We start from the raw sequence: 16,954 nt of genomic DNA, 5'->3' as shown, positions 1-16,954 counted from the left end.
CCCGTTTGCACTATTTTTGACATAAGGCAAATTATTATCAGGAAAATATTATTGTAAATCTACTTTTTAATTTAAAAATTTTCAATTATAAAATTCCCAACTCTGTAATGGTAGGGTACGTATCATTCCAAATTTGATTGAAATTGCTCGAGTAGTTGCTGAGATAAGGAAATTCACCTAAAGGTTGGCGGTGCCACGCCTATTGTAAAATTTTTATACCGGTGCTTATAAACACTTTCCGCTCCAAACCGATTTTAGAGTGTTTTCACGCTTTTAGTAGTTTTCAACATAACAGTTATACCGAGGCGTGTTGATAATTTAATTTCTAGCTAAAAGTACTTATCCTCAGTAAGCTTGGTTGACACATGTAGCTTTAGTGCTTTATGAGATATAAGCATTAAATTTAGAAAACTTTTGGAGGCATTGTGCTATTTGACATTTCGTGGGCAAATTTAGAAAATTATTTTGAATATTTTATATACTCTTTTTAAAACGTTTTTACATTTGTATATTCTTCAGTAATATTTAAAATAAAATTTTTTTTAATGAAGTGGAGTTAACTGCTCGTAATTGTGGTATTGGAAATTTTGTGTCGAACCATTTTTCCAATCGAGGACTATACGGATTATTCGCAGTCTGTACGAAAACTAATTTAAAATTAATATGTATTCGTAATAAGTTGACTTTCAAATTTCTCAATACTCTTGATCCAATTTTATTTATTTAATTTTTATCATATTCATCATTAAAAAATTCGCAATAAGACCTCCTCCTTATTATAAACATAATATCAATACCTTCAATTTTTTTTAGTTGTTTATAAAAGCAAAACGAAAACCTATGAATGTGCGTAAGTTCTTTCACTTTTGAATTTGCGCATGCTCAACAGCGAGTATGCAATTGATGAGCAGCATTCACACGCACAATTATCATAACTGCTCATAAGGTGCAATTAAAATTAGTGAAACATATTAGGTAGGTGCTACCCAAAATGATATGTGTGGATTAGCAGTACATTAACATATGCATACATATTTACATGATTACACATGTAAATGAAGTATACAATTATATATTACTTCTTTATATATGCATGTGGTAAATAAAAGGCGCGAAAGGTGAAAGAAAGTGTAACTAGGCGGAAAAACATTGCGAATGCGTAAAAAATGCTAAAGCAGCGCAAACGAAACAGCTGTTGGAGGCGAAGCGACGCGGGTGATATGATATTACGCGCTATGCATGCGCGCTTCAGAAAATTGCGTCGAACAAAGACATTAAATAGGTAAACAAAACTAAATTGTTTGCACTAAAAAGTCTGTTTCAGCAAAAGTGCGCTCATATGGGCGACCAGCGTCGTCAACTTGTTGTTGTATATAAACTTTTTATGTTTGCAATGCAGTAGCAACAGACGCGCTGTTGGTGGCTGTGTTTACGCCCCGCATTACACGCATTCCCTCTGGTGGATTAACCTTTGCCGGCTGCCGCTACATTTACATAAGCTCATAAGCACACTTGTATATATAATATATATTCGCACTTACTGTTAGACGCGTGTGTTTTTGTTAACCAGCCGCTAGTATTGCATAAGCTTTACATATTTATTTTATTTTGTGTTGAAAAATGACATAATTACTATTTCACGTGTTTTTCTTTTAATAATCGTTTGGCCCTCTTTTTTGCCAGCGCCTTTGCTTTTTAAGGTTGAAGTGCCGCTGCCGGCGAAATGGTGAATTAAAATTTGCAATAACCCACTGAAATGTGTAATATGAAAGCCAAATCGAAAGATATATTGCATGATAGTAATAATTTATATATATTTAAGTTTGTTAGCCATAATCATTGGTTAGCCGGTGGTTATTTATTAAAATTATATTTAGACTGAATTTTGTGCCTTCACTCTTCGTTTGTCTATAATTATGAGATTGTGTTTTGTAATAAGAAATATATTTAATTAGAAATATTGCATGGGAAGGCGTATATTTATAAGCAATTAAACTTATTATGTTAAATAACATGTAGTGAACTGTCATTCGTTAATTAAAGTGCATGATTATGTGGCTGCGTTCAACGACTTTGTTGTGGCAATAGATGTGGTGTAATAAATGGCACAATATAATGGCTTATACTTGTATAATTTATTTCATTGGCCTTACCGTTTATCGAGCGGTAAACAAAACAAAAAAACTAATTTCGAAAACTTTTTATTTCATTTACGTTATAATAATAATTATTTATTAATATTATGAATTTATACTATACGCACAAAAAATTTAAAATATATTTGTTATTGTAAATAATAGTAATAAGAATGACTTTCAATAAATATATGTACAAACATATCATGTATCCGGCACATGCACGATATTTGTTAAAACAAATATATATAAATGCAAAATTATATGTGTGAGATATATTTTAGCTGAATTTTTTCAAAGTTGTTTAAATTGTAATAGCAAGGTAATTCCCTTCCGTATGCCAATCTTTGTACACATTTTTTTAAATAAAGAATTAAACCATTTTTCTTTCCTACTTCCTCTTTCAAATATTTAAAATCAACTCTCTATTTAAACTATATGAATTTTCTTTTTGCTTTAAACTACATAATTAAGACAGAAAGAAAAATATGTGAAGTGAAACTTGAAAAAAATAAAGACAGTAAAATAATTATCAGAAATAACCTTTATTCAAATAAAATTATATACATTGGGTTGGCAGCTCCTTGAACGGTAAAAATTTCAATAATGATGAGATGTCAAATTGTACCTGATTCAGTTTTTTGCTGATAAAAATCAGAAGTTTTATGAACGTGGGATAATGATGCTGCCTGAAGGATGGCAAAAGGTCATTGATCAAAATAGGCAATACATTACAGAATAAAGTTATTTAGTTCCATGAACAAATTATCTCAAAATCAAAGAATTCGCAATTACGTAGTTACCAACACAATACTTGTATATCCAAATTTTATTTCCAAAACGAAAATAATTTAAAATTGAAAAGTCCTTTTTTCAGGTTTAAAAAAAAAGGAATCTTATTGCTACCAAAATTTTACATATTCTATGCTATATGCATATATATATACAGATATGAGAGATTAGTTCTTTTCCTTTTCCAATAAACATTTTTTTGTCCAAAAATAAATAAGAAACAGTATATTATTGATATTCATGAATATTTAAACTACTTGCGGAAGATTGAAAAGACTTAAGCAACAAACTCGAATTTTCTGTCGATTCGGTTGTTGTCTATCCTTTACTTTTAATGCAGTAACTTGTCTACATTTTTTCAAATATTTTTTTATAAGATCAACAAATCTCGCACAAAAATATTGCAGAGAATGATTTACTGTTCCTTTCGTTCAGTTGTAGTAAAGAAAAATGCTTTTTGTGTGGTGGCTGAATTTTACAATAAATAGAAAAATATTGAGTAAGCAAACGAGCTTGTATATATGAATTTCCTGACAACTCAGTAGAAATGTAATTTTCGTTTTTATGTTTTTGTTCATGTCGAAAACTAAAAATTTTCATTGAACTTATTGCTCTGTGAAGTCTCCAGAATTAAATTTTATATTACTACCTTCTACATTATTGCTGACAAACACTTCACTTTTTTCCTTATTATCCAAATATATTAAAAATACACCCAATATTAAGAAAGGCTGGCATGAAAGGTTGTTCGTATGGAAAATAATTCACTTCTCAATCTGCTAAACTTAGACTTAAACTGAAATCTTATAATTAATTTTACTTATAAACTTACTAAAAATAATTTTAGATAATTTAATTTAAGGCATGAAAATATATTTGCATATAATGGCGCTTACATTTATGTACCTAAAAATAATTATTTTCACATACTTCTATGTTAAAATAATTAATTTTTCAAATTTTCTCACGATAGTCACGTTAAATGTTTTTAGTTGTGCATAAAATTGGTTTCTGATGTGTACTTCTATTCATAGAATAGGGTGCTTAAATACCTATTACTGTTTAATATCTAAATGAAAACAGCTGCAATACATTTATGAGAGAAATAATTAAGCAATTACTATTCATAATGTTTAGCAATTTTTAATTATAATTTTAAACAAACTGACTGAAGTTCAATTAAATGTTTATTACAATGTACATATCTATTAATAAAAATACTTTTTAATGTCTACTCACTGTTGCTATAGACAACTGCAATTATCGCATGCTCAGAATATCCACATTAAATTTACATAACGAGAATATCAGTTTTCGGTTATTGTGATGTTAATATATATGCATCTAGTTTAAAAAATATGACACTGTCTTATAAATAAATATAAATATAAATCAGTACCAAGAGACATTTATAAAAAAACATTCCAATAAACAATTTTAATTTAAAAAAATATATGGAACTCCCGCAGCATTTTAAAAGACAAAAGTTGAAGAGAACAAACTGAATTAGGAGACATTTCGAATATTTAAATAGTTTACTTCCTTTAATAAAAAATATTCAATCAAGCTGTCAAAAAGTAAGCTCAAAAATCAGAAGTAGAAAATATTCAATTAAAATTAAAATTTCAATTAACTCGCTAATCTAATTTTATTGCTAAACTATTAAAACTTTTATTTAGCCATTAGCAAATTGAGCTTTCATAATTTGAGGAAATTATAGAGTAAATAGGTTATTATATAAGTATATATATAAGTTGTTATGCTCCGTTCGTTTGCACTGTATTTCCTACAAATATGATTCATATTTTATATAATATATATGTCTACAAACCCCATACATACATATATTAATACAAAATAATACATAATACAAGCTAATACATAAACCTCTAATGTAAATTTGTATGTGAATGAAATGAAGCATGACGTCTTGCTCCGAAAATCATGTAAAGTATAGTCTTAAGTTGATTTATAACAAGCATATCTATATAGATTCGTACGCTACTTAATATTACTCAAATCGAAGCGGTGAATCTAAAAATACAAAAATTCTTTGCTTTTAAGTAGAAAATTTAAAAAAAAATAATTATCAAATATAGAATTAATTTCGAGATTATATGTAATACTTTCAAAGAAGTTTGAGGTATGTTTATTTGTATTCATAAATAGTACATATTTTATAACTTTATAACTTTTAGTTTTTTAGATATGCGCGAACTCTATTGCAAAAATTTGTTTCCATTCAAAAGTTACAGAATTCTTTCTGCAAGTCTTTTACACTAACGAAAATATAGTTTAGACAGTTTTTTTACTTTTTCTAATATATGGCAACTCAATTTAAAATGTATAGCAATTGAAAATTTCCAGTTAACTTCTCAGCAGCTTTCTTTCAACTTTTGTACACATATAATATATAAATTTAAAAAAATTTAATTTTTCCATTTCTTTCTATAGGTGGCAATACTGTTTGTAAACAAGTCAAAATTCAAAATTTTCAGAATTCTATCTGAAAATTTATTTTGCAAACCAATATATAGCATAGCAATTATTTTTTCAAACTTACTTTTTGATCGATGGCAACTTTATTAATATAACTCGAATATAATAACTTCCAGATTATTTTACAACAGCTTTTTTTTAAGTTAAATATTAAATTCATATTTTTTAATTCTTACTTTTTTCTAAAGGTGGCAATCATAGTTGAAAACATGTTTTTATTCCTGATTTCTAAAAATATTTTAGAATTTTTTTTTACCAAAAAATATATAACATAGAAAATTTGTTTTAGTTTTACTTTTTGAACGATGGTAACTCTATTTAAAAATTCATCGAAATTAAATACTTGCAGATTACTTTCCAGCAACTTTTCTATATTTCATTCATTTATTTAGTTAAAATACCTTACTTTTTTTCTATAGCTGGCAAGTCTATTTCAAAACATGCTTTACTTTAAGTTTTCCAGAATTATTTTCGGAAGTTTCTTGTATGCACTTAAAAATTGAAAAATAAAAATCTTATCAATTCTTAAACGATGGCAGCTCTATTTTAAAGTTTAAGATCTAAAAATTCTATCCTACTTATTCCAACCCGGGACAACTCCATTTCAATATTGATCGTATTTGAAGACTTCAAATTTATGTACTTCCCAAAAGGTTTTCTAAAACTTGTATATTAACTTTATATTTTATAATTTATTAATTTTTAATCAATTTCAAAATATAAATATAGATTTCAAAATACTATTTTTTCCAACTTCTACAACACCCAAAATGTTCTTTCTAATTTTGAAACATATTTCTTTCATTACAAATTTATTTGTATTAATTTAAACTTGAACGTGAATATTCTTTCAAATCAATTTTATCGCACAACATTTATTGATTTTATATCAAGATATTTTTTGAACCACCCCAGTACAATGTCTCTTAAGTACAAAATTCAATAAGCAAACGTGATTACGAACATCGGCACAATGCGTTTGATTTATGAAATAACGGCATTAAGTCATACTAAAATGGTTTGTGAACAACGCCGCAAACACTTGTGAATTTTATATACATACTTACGCCTAATTATGTATGTATATATGGTATATTGCTAACGCCCCTGCAATCGCATGCACTAAATTTGCAACCCACACATACACACTTACACCCACAGTGCAGATCTTAAAAAGACGCTCATGTGCAGATCATACACAGCTGTTGAGGTGAAGCCATCAATATAATGGCGGCTCAACAATGCGAGCAAATTACAAACAAGGTACGCATAGATAAGCCTACACACTTATATACAAACATACATACATATATATATATATAAACTCGTATATATATGGTATAGGTATATCACAAGTGGAGCATAGTAATCGTATATATATATATGTGTTTGTTTGTATGTATATATGAAGAGTCTTGACGTTGCTCGCAAAGTGGCTTAGACGGATGCAGCGTTAAGTTGACAAAGTCAACCGGCATCTATAACGGTTGTAGGCTCTTTTTTACCGTGGTAGGCTGTAAAGCAACAACTTGTAGTAGTAAGTAACCGAGAAATGTTGCGTGACAGTTCAATAACCCAAACTGTATAGTCTATATATATAGATATTTACAAGAAAAATTATGCGTTATTGTGTCTGTGTTTATGCCATATGTTTCTACAGTAAGTACAAATTATATACTTACTAACGATTAATGGAATTATTACGGTAATGAAGAAATGTAAGTCGAAACAAGACTACACTAAAAATATTTTTCGATTTTTCTTTTAATTTCTAAGAAACAACGTAGATCATTATACTCTAAGCGTTAGTTACAAAGGAAAAATATGAAATTTTTTCGAAAATATCAGAATTGTGTAAATTTTGTAAAGTAATTATAGTTAATTAACAGTGCCTGTCACAAGCTTACCTGTCAGCCGGACAGTTACTTTACGCGCTTATATTAAATACAGAGCTTTGCTATTATTATGTTATTGTTTGTAAAGCGATAAAGCGTATAAATAGCACTTGTTTGCTAACTACTTAGCGGCGAAGTGTTATCGAACCGGCAACCTGGTTTAGTTTTTCGTTTTTTTGTGCGCGTTGACACTTTTCTAATATAGCAAATCACGCTTAGCGGATTCACACATACGCATACAAAGCCATAGTCACATATAATGAAAATATATATTGAATATACATATATATTATTTACACACACTCATATTCAATTACTTTTCACTCTTTTTGCACTATTAAATACATATAAATATAATTACTTGAACTTCAAGCAATTTACTGCTAACTTAATCGCATTTATTAATTTTTTTTTGTTTTGTTATTTTTGTAATTTCAGTTTGCGGCCAACCTGCCGTGCCGCTTAATGCCAAAGTACAGACCATCTCCGGCGATGCGGGTATCATAGAGGCCAAATACGATTGCGATTCAGGTTATGAGCTCTTCGGTCCGAAATCCATCAAATGCGATCAGAGGACTGGTTGGGAGCGTGAGTTGCCATTTTGTGGCACGAATGTGGCTTATCGCAAGCCGGTCAATCAGAGTTCGTACACACGTGCAGGACCGGCGAATTACGCCAACGATGGCAAACCGGGGAATAAGGTAAAAGTTAAATAAATATAAAATGCTGTTATTAGTTTATTTATGAAATCAATCCTTAAAAAAGTTTTGAACCAAAAAATAAAAAAATGATAGCTTCGCTTTGACAAACAATCCGAAACAAGTCCTATGGATTTATTACTGAAAGAAGCATGATAAGCGACTCTCAGTGCTACTCCCCAGTCTAATTTTGTTGAGAGCCACTAAATAGTCCAGCGGTATTAGCTACCAGCCTCAGAAATCCTTTTGTCATTTGAAAAGTTATTGTGTTTGAAGTGTGCCATAACCTCAATATTTCTACTAACACTTTTTTAGATATATAGTGACTTCAACCCAGTGAAAAAACTCTTCGTGATTGATTTTTTATAGAAATAGTAAATAAAATCGAGCAGCTTCTATGTGAGAAAAGGATGGGTACAAAATTTCTCATCGATATCTCAAAAACTGAGAAAATATTTTGTATATATACAGACGGACAGAAGGACATGACTAAATCGACTTAGCTCATGACGCTAATCATTTATGTAACATATACTTTATAAAGTCTCTGACTTTTCGGTGTTACAACCATCGTGGCCAATATATTATACCCTATTCAGGGTGTCTAATATGAATAAAACGCCTCCCTTACTAAAGGCTTTTAAAAACAGTTCTAAAAAGTTTGTTTACATTTTTATCTGAAGCTGAATAGTTTGTTAGACATTTTATGCTGCAAAACTATATAATGCTATGTTAAAGTATTAAATATTTACAGAACACGCTGGAATCTATAGATCAATTTAATAATAATTAAGCCTCTATGACCGATAACTCGTAAAAGAATATACTTATCCTGAACCTAAAGTTTAAGCTTTCAGAACTTCTGAAATTTAAGAGCCTTTAGAAACGTATTGTTTCAAGGGTTGTAACTTGGCTTCCACAATGTAGCATCCTACGTAAAATCTAGCTTTACAAGACTCTACAATATATAACCTCAATTATTCTATTATCCAGAATCCGGATGGTCAACAGTGTTCCGAAACGCAGAAAGAACCATCACCCTGGTGGCGCGTTGACTTGCTAGCACCACAAGCTGTGCGCGTAGTGCGCATTACCACACGTGGCTGCTGCGGCCATCAGCCCTTGCAGGACCTCGAGATACGTGTTGGCAACAGCAGCGCTGATCTACAACGTAATCCACTCTGCGCCTGGTATCCAGGCACTGTGGAAGAGGGTATTACGAAAACATTCTCCTGTGCGCGTCCGCTCATTGGGCAATATGTGGCCATACAATTGGTGGGTGTGGAGGGCAGTTTGAGCTTGTGCGAAGTGGAAGTTTTCACTAACGATGAATTCTCCGTTGATCGCTGTCTCAGCCCCAATCTGAGTGTGGACACAGTGTTGACGACATTCTCGAAGACATGTTATGAATTCCATGTTACCAAGGGTGAGAATTTCGAAAAGGCGCAACAGATGTGTGAAGCAACTGGTGAGTACGGTAGATGAGGAGTCACGTAAGCGGCACTTTATTAATTTGCAAGAATTTGTGGAGATTTTTGTTATTTCCTTTGCTTATACTTACTTATCTTTTTTTTTTATTTTTTTTTTTTTGCTGCTTTTAGGTGGCAATTTGGTGCACGATTTTCGTGGTGCCGCCAACGATTATATACTCGCCGAATTGGAACGACGCAAAACCGAACTGAAGACACAGCTGGTGTGGATCGGTGCACAAAAAGAACCCGGCATTACTTCGCGCACCTGGAAATGGGTTAACGGTAAGGCATAGGTGTTGATTAAATTTTAATTTATTAAATTGCGAATTTCACTGACGGAAACATGGAAGCATTTCGGCCGGCGTGACGGTGAAACAGAATCGTTAAAAAAAATCAGAAAAATATAATATTTTATGCCCAACCAGTTAAAAATACCCTTTTACATATTTATCTGTCACGAATTGTGTAAATTCACCGAAATGAAAATTTATTACTCTTGTTGTGTTGTTATGTCTCTTCGCGTTCTCTGGTTTCATTAGTCGTTTTTCATTTCATCGTGTTTTTTTCTTCTTTTATTGAAGTAATGAATATTTCATTTGTTTAAACATTCGTGTCACAAAAAACCGGTTCGATTTTATTGCGATCTGCATGCAGACTCGCACCTCAAAAGAGAACACGGCTTGCAGTTTTGTTTCGATAGTTAGTAGCGCCATTAGACCAGTTTAATTAAATAAGTTCACCTTTATGGCGAAAAACCTTGTACACCTTACGAAAGTCAACAGTCCGGTGCCGTTGTTGGTCAATGGGCTGCAAAGACACTAGGCGAGCAATTATACACGGGGAATGGCAGGCGGAAAATTATGAAGAGATTTTATATATGATGTGTGTGTTCCAAGCCTTAGCTACATAATAAACAGATATTGAAGTTCAATGTTATTTTTTGGTATATGTCATGGCTGCTGGTATTAATTAGTTACAGTACTTATTGTTAACCGTTGACAAATTCTTTCTTTTTCGTTTTATTAGTTATAGATTCGATTAAAAAAACTTTCTTGTATTTTTAAAAATTGTTGATTCATCTTACTCTAATTTGATATAATAAAGTCTTGAAAAATCCTAATATTTGTAGACGAACTAGAAGTAAGTAGTTTAAGGTAAGAAAGGCCTAAAATCTATAGAAATATGTATGTATATAACTGAATAAAAAAATTGGAAGGGATATCCTTCGAAAAACATCGGATGTAAGACTTGTTCCGAGAAATGAGACAAGGCCGAAAAATCCACTTGAAACTTCAAAAGGACAGTCAAATGACTTTTGACAACAACAATGTAAGCGACTCTAAAAACAAGTAAGAAGGGCGAAGTCCTTTCTATGCTGAAAGATCATTCAAAAAAATTAATTAATCTAGCAATGTTGAAAGTCACTTCAGAAATTGTTGCTTTTAGATCATAGTTAAGAGACTTTGTGTGCAATACAAGAAAAGAAGTTCTTAAATCATTTTTTAATATTCGAAGTTCTTTCAAATCTTTAGAAATTTTCTTCACAACTAGCTTCTATTATTTTATTTAAAACTATTTCGTTCTCAAAAATATGTAGTATACAGACGTTCTAGACCAATGCAGAAGCCTTTAAAAATAGTAAAAAGAGAAATAAATTTATTGTAGGTTGATACCCATTGGAAATGCAAGATAAAATAACAAAAATGAAAGGAAAAACAATTTTCGGGTAATCTGAAGTCGGGAAAGGAAGGGAGGGGTCAATTTGAATTTTAAAGGGTTAAGGGAGGTTTGGCTTGCTTGCCGGTAAAGCACGAGTTCCATAGAAAAAAGTTATATGGCAAAACTAAAGGTAATAAAAAGATTTACAACTTTTGTATTTGCAGCTTTGTAACAAAATCTCAAAATATACGTTAAAAATTCAAATATCTAAGTTATTGAGTTTCTTAATTTTATATTGTTCAAATAAAATTTCTTTTAAGAAATTTGTTATAAACCTATCTTATTATGTCCCAAACACACAGTATTATTTTATTTAATATATTAAGAAGGATACCTAATTCAACTTAAACTCGAGAAAATTCAAACTTTCCATAAAAAGTTTTGACGTCAAAATGTGAAATCTATATTGGCATTTTCTGAGAAAATTTACTATTGAATGTATGTATATATTTTTTATACCAACACTAAGTAGATCGTATACAAAAAATACTAAATTCAACTAAGCGCGTCTGAAACATCACATTGACTTCTTTGTAACTTATAAACACTATACCTTAAACTCGAGTTTATTGATACTTTTTTATAGTTCTTCATAGACAGCAGTAATTGCTTATCATTAACTGCGAAGTAATAAAGCAAAGTTGAAACATTTGCTCGGCTTATCCTTTATTTATAGCTATTTGAACTAAAACATGAATAAAGATATAAAATATATTGTGGATATTTCAACATTTTGCATTTAGAAAATATTTTCTTTTTCATACGCTCTTTTCACTACTATGTATAGTATATATTTGTTTTTTAGTATCTTCCCTGTGGTTATAAAATATTTGTATACCTACAGCGCCGGCGAAAATACAATGACCATGTTTTACTTAGTGCAAGTCTTTAAGAAAGTGGCATTGACAACCAATGTTGATGACCATAATGATTTCATATAAATTCGACACACCAACCGGCTGCGCCAAACAAAGGCAAAGTAATAACAAAAGCGCCCTCAAACAATAAAAAGCGAAAACCAATATTATAATGACATGTAAAAATATTTGCTTGAGCTCATAGAAAATCCAGTTAAAGCAACAACACAATACAAACAGTGTGCGCTAAAAGGAAAAGGCCACCATTTATTGAATGCCAAATTAATTATAATGGGCGTGATTAATGCCACATAGACAAATATGTAGGTTATGTGTGTTTACTAATTGTTGTATGCAAAAGCCGTTGGCCAAGGCGTTCATATTTGGTCAACGGTAAAATGTTCTTTGAAAAACGAAAGTCTTTTGCATGCCACAGCGCATTTTAATTATGCATTTTCTATGCATTGTTGGTGTAAAAAGTGAGATTATAGTCAATTAATTATATAAGCTTAGGCAGTGTTGGTGTAGTAGCAGGTCTTAAGACGGGCTTACATGTGTATGCATGTAAAGCAACAATGCGTTGAACGTTAGGCGCGCTTTAATGACCTTGCAGCATTGCAAATTTTCAACAAAATTATAAACGTTATAGTGTAACTGTTTTTAATAACAAAACAAAATTTATAGGTGAAGTGGTGCAGAAACCGGCCTGGGGCAAAGATCAGCCCAACAACTACAATGGCGAGCAGAATTGTGTGGTGTTGGATGGCGGACGCAACTGGTTGTGGAATGATGTGGGCTGCAATTTGGACTACCTGCACTTTATATGTCAGCATTGTGAGTGTTTGTTGCAAAAACTAATTATTGTTGTAATGCAGTAGTGCTTAATTGGCATTTAATTGCATGTCTGTTTACTTATAATTGCTTACTCAAAGTCTAACTCTTTCTCACTCTCTCTCTCTTTCTCTCTACTATATTTAATCAGCACCCCTCTCTTGCGGCTCTCCGGACTCACAGCAGAATACTACAGTTATCGGGCGCAACTATACCTTGGGCAACACAATCATATACGAATGTCCGAAGGGTCATTCGCTGCTCGGCGATGCAGAGCGCACTTGTCGCGCGGACGGTACTTGGGGCGGACGCGCGCCCACCTGCAAATGTAAGTAGACTCAAATATTTTTACATATCTATATTTGAATACCAAACACAATGCTTATATACATATACCCTCACTGACCACAGATGTCGATTGCGGTCCACTGCCGGAACTAGAGCATGGCGCCATTCTAATGTCGGAGCAACGCACCAGCTATGGCGTGCAAGCGACCTACACTTGTCACGAGAATTACACGCTCATTGGCAATGAGAATCGCACTTGCGAGCTGACTGGTTGGACGGGCAAACAGCCGGAATGTTTGGTTGATTGGTGTCCTGAGCCGCCACGCATCGCTGGCGGCAGCGTTAGTGTGACAGACAGGCGCGCCGGCTCGACGGCCACCTATGAATGCGAGGCCGGTTATGTGCTGGTGGGCGAACCGGTGAGTTGACTTTTGTTTTCAATAACACACCAAGCCAGTGTTATATGATTTATACGCTAGTTGGTGATTTTGTGATGTAAATTTATTTACTGATATTTTATGCATTTTTATTTGTATACACAAATAATAGATAATTTCCTGTGGCCTCGGTGGTGAGTGGTCCAGCAAGCCGCCATCATGCCGTTTCGTCGATTGCGGCGCGCCGGCGCGTCCCGATCGAGGTCATGCAGTCTTGGTGAACGCGTCAACCACAGTTGGTTCGATGGTGAAATATGAATGTGAAGAAGACTACTGGTTGGACGGTCCATCGGAGTTGTACTGCACCAAAGAGGGTAAATGGTCGGGTGATGCGCCGTTGTGCGAATTGGTCGCTTGTGATACACCACATGTACCAGCCGGTTCCTTTGTGGTGGGTTATGACTATAATGTGCACTCGAAAATTCAATACAACTGCGATCCGGGGTATGTGCTGCGCGGCAGTCCGACATTGGAGTGTTTGGAAACCGGAGAGTGGAATACGGATGCACCATTCTGTGAATGTAAGTATGCACTTAACAAGGAAAGCTTGAACAATATTCTAACAAGAAACTTAGCCATTTTACTAATGGATCTGTATCCTTAAATTTCAAGCAACTCTCTTCTATTAAATTCCAAATATTTTTATGAATATTCTTTTATTATGCAAAACTTTTTCAGACATTGACTGCGGCATTATAACGCCCATACCATATGGCTCCATAAAGTATACACAAAATACTACATATGTGGGTTCGGAAGTCACCTTCAGCTGTACACAATCCCATAAACTGAGTGGTGTGCCCAGGCGCGTTTGTCTAGAGTCCGGTGTTTGGAGTGATGCCTCACCGAAATGTGAAGGTAATTCTTTTTGAATTTATCATCTTAATTCAACGGTTTCTAACCAATCTCTCGACTTGCAGAAATCCGTTGCTCCGAGCCTGTACTGGCCGCTCACAGTTTACTTTCAGTGACTGGCAATGATCGCATGTACGGTCGTACTCTAATTCGTACTGCTGACTCCACACAGAACAGCGCACAAACCTATAAGTGAGTTACTAAGGCCTCATTTCTTTCATTCATCTTTTGAATGCTATATATTTTTTACTTTTTACTTAGGATTGGCGCTTTGGCCAAATATCGTTGTGAGCGCGGCTATAAGATGGTGGGAGAAGCTCTTGTTACATGTGAAGATAATGGCCAATGGAGTGGCGCGGTACCGGAATGTGTGTGTAAGTATTATTTAGAAATCAAAATGCAGATATCGACAAATACCACGACCGGAAGATTGGTACTTTACCAAATATATATTAGGCTCAGAAAACGTCTCTTAACACCATTCATACAGCTTCTCAAGATAAACCCAGAACTAAGTGTATTAGACTCACTATGGTTAAGCGTAGTATACGTGCTCAGCCCACTTACCTCCGGACTCTTCAGCGACCTTTTATTCGGTGTCTAAGTACTGTCCAGTTTTCTCTTTCATATTACAAATCCGTCAGAAAGAACTTTTAGAATTCTATTCGACAACAAACACAAGATTTATAAAGATATTATTTTCGCATAACCTTAAAATGACAAAAGTTTCGATTCATCGAATGAATTTTGCATGATATCGACGCTGCTTCGCCTTTTTTCGTCCACTTCTTGAATATTTTTGTTTGAGTCCTACTATAAATTGAAAAAATATGCCTTTCACTCAGAAACTGTTGGTATAAAGAGAGCCGCTCTTGTCATGTAATGTTTTAAACTCCGTGTTTAATAGAAAATCGTCGATATATATTTTTTTTCAAATAGTTTTCCCTATATGATTCTGTCCTCTATCGTATTGTATCAAGTCTCAACTAATAGACCGAAATACTTAATCTCACTTCTAGACGTTGAGTGCGGTATTCCAGCCAATATTACGAATGGCAAGGTGACCCTAGCTACGAATGTGACATATTATGGCGCAGCCGTATTATATGAGTGCAACTCTAACTTTAAACTCGATGGAGTATCACGTCGCTTGTGTACAGAAGACGGCACTTGGAGTCACGAAAAACCTGCATGCATTGAGATCACTTGTGATGAACCGGACATCAGTGAAAATCTAATTGTCGACATTATCGATCACTCAGTGGGCTCACAGGCGAAATTTAAATGTGCCAAAGGACGTACGCTGATCGGCAATAATACAAGAGTCTGCCTAAAGAACGGCAAATGGGCGGGGAAAAGTCCAAGTTGCAAGCGTAAGTATCATTACAATAATAATTGTTGTTCTAAAATTCTTGGAAAGTAATCAATTTATCTGTCTTATAGCTGTTGACTGCGGCCGACCGCCGATGATTGAGAATGGACGCGTGATAGTGGTGAATGAGTCCACCTTATATGGCGGCTCTGCGGAGTATCATTGCATACCAAGCTACAACCGCATCGGACAGTATCTACGCAAATGCACCGAGGATGGCACCTGGAGTGGCGATGAGCCGCGTTGTGAAGTCGCTGCCACAGAAGCACAAGAGAGCTCTAGCTTAGGTACCGGCATTACGATCGGTGCCACAGTCATCATATTGCTACTTTTCATTATCGGTCTCATATTTCTGCATCGCAACAAAGCGCGACCAGTAAAGAACACTGAGAATGTGCAAGCGGCTGAGACCAAAGATGAACGCAATGCGGCGGTGATGTCTTACTCGACACTCGAAGCCAATAATCGCCTACATTTGGACAATGGACCGCCGGCGACATTCAATACATTCCAAGTGAATGGACGTAATGGTAATGGGACCATTGGCCGTAAGCCAGGTGTGTGAAATGTGTTATTAAAACGACAAATTAATTAATTAATTAATTTTTTCCTCCAAACTTTTCTGACACAGAGAACATCTACGATCAAATACCCAGCGAACAATTTTACGATGCGCCATATGAGATGCGCAACAACGATGAGGTCTACGAACCTGAACCGACGGCCGGAAATGTCATCACCATAAACGGCATATCGGTGCGATGAACAGCATGCGGAACCGCAGAGTCAGCACGTCGTTGTGGTTATTTTTAATAAATATTACATAAATTAAGTGCTAAGTTCATGTTGAGCATTTAAAGTAGTAACTTGGGCCGAATGGAGCTCTTTTATTATTTTTATTTTCGTACTACAGTGAAGGCTTGTCTGTTGAGGCAGACATTGCTAGTAATTTCCGTGTAGAATATTATAGAGTGTTTGACAAATGAAATGAGTGGACGTAGGTACATTCTAACTTGTGCTTCGTACTGAGTATTAGCGAAAAATGTTTTAAGAGAGCAGCTACTTAGTATTTTCATATATGTATATATACTAAAGATTTAATAC

General features: G+C 33.7%; 1 protein-coding gene across 2 annotated transcripts in view; it reads left to right on the top strand.

Moving 5' to 3' along the window:
• fw (CUB and Sushi multiple domains furrowed) overlaps window positions 1-16,682 on the top strand; it is a 49,324-nt gene extending 32,642 nt beyond the window's left edge. For both annotated transcript variants that reach the window (XM_036362366.2, XM_070109538.1), the window contains exons 3-15: window positions 7,760-8,022; window positions 9,013-9,487; window positions 9,621-9,773; window positions 12,752-12,901; window positions 13,050-13,226; window positions 13,310-13,605; window positions 13,736-14,144; window positions 14,302-14,481; window positions 14,544-14,670; window positions 14,740-14,852; window positions 15,498-15,851; window positions 15,922-16,407; window positions 16,482-16,682. In XM_036362366.2, the coding sequence (XP_036218259.2) occupies window positions 7,760-8,022; window positions 9,013-9,487; window positions 9,621-9,773; window positions 12,752-12,901; window positions 13,050-13,226; window positions 13,310-13,605; window positions 13,736-14,144; window positions 14,302-14,481; window positions 14,544-14,670; window positions 14,740-14,852; window positions 15,498-15,851; window positions 15,922-16,407; window positions 16,482-16,615 (3,317 nt within the window). In that variant the 3' untranslated portion in view covers window positions 16,616-16,682. The remainder of the gene's footprint in view (window positions 1-7,759; window positions 8,023-9,012; window positions 9,488-9,620; window positions 9,774-12,751; window positions 12,902-13,049; window positions 13,227-13,309; window positions 13,606-13,735; window positions 14,145-14,301; window positions 14,482-14,543; window positions 14,671-14,739; window positions 14,853-15,497; window positions 15,852-15,921; window positions 16,408-16,481) is intronic.
• Window positions 16,683-16,954: the final 272 nt, after the last annotated feature.

Source organism: Bactrocera oleae, chromosome 5, assembly GCF_042242935.1.
Source record: "Bactrocera oleae isolate idBacOlea1 chromosome 5, idBacOlea1, whole genome shotgun sequence".
Classification (NCBI taxonomy): domain Eukaryota; kingdom Metazoa; phylum Arthropoda; class Insecta; order Diptera; family Tephritidae; genus Bactrocera; species Bactrocera oleae.
Note: the sequence above shows the minus strand (reverse complement) of the source record. Positions and strands in the feature narration are given on the sequence as shown.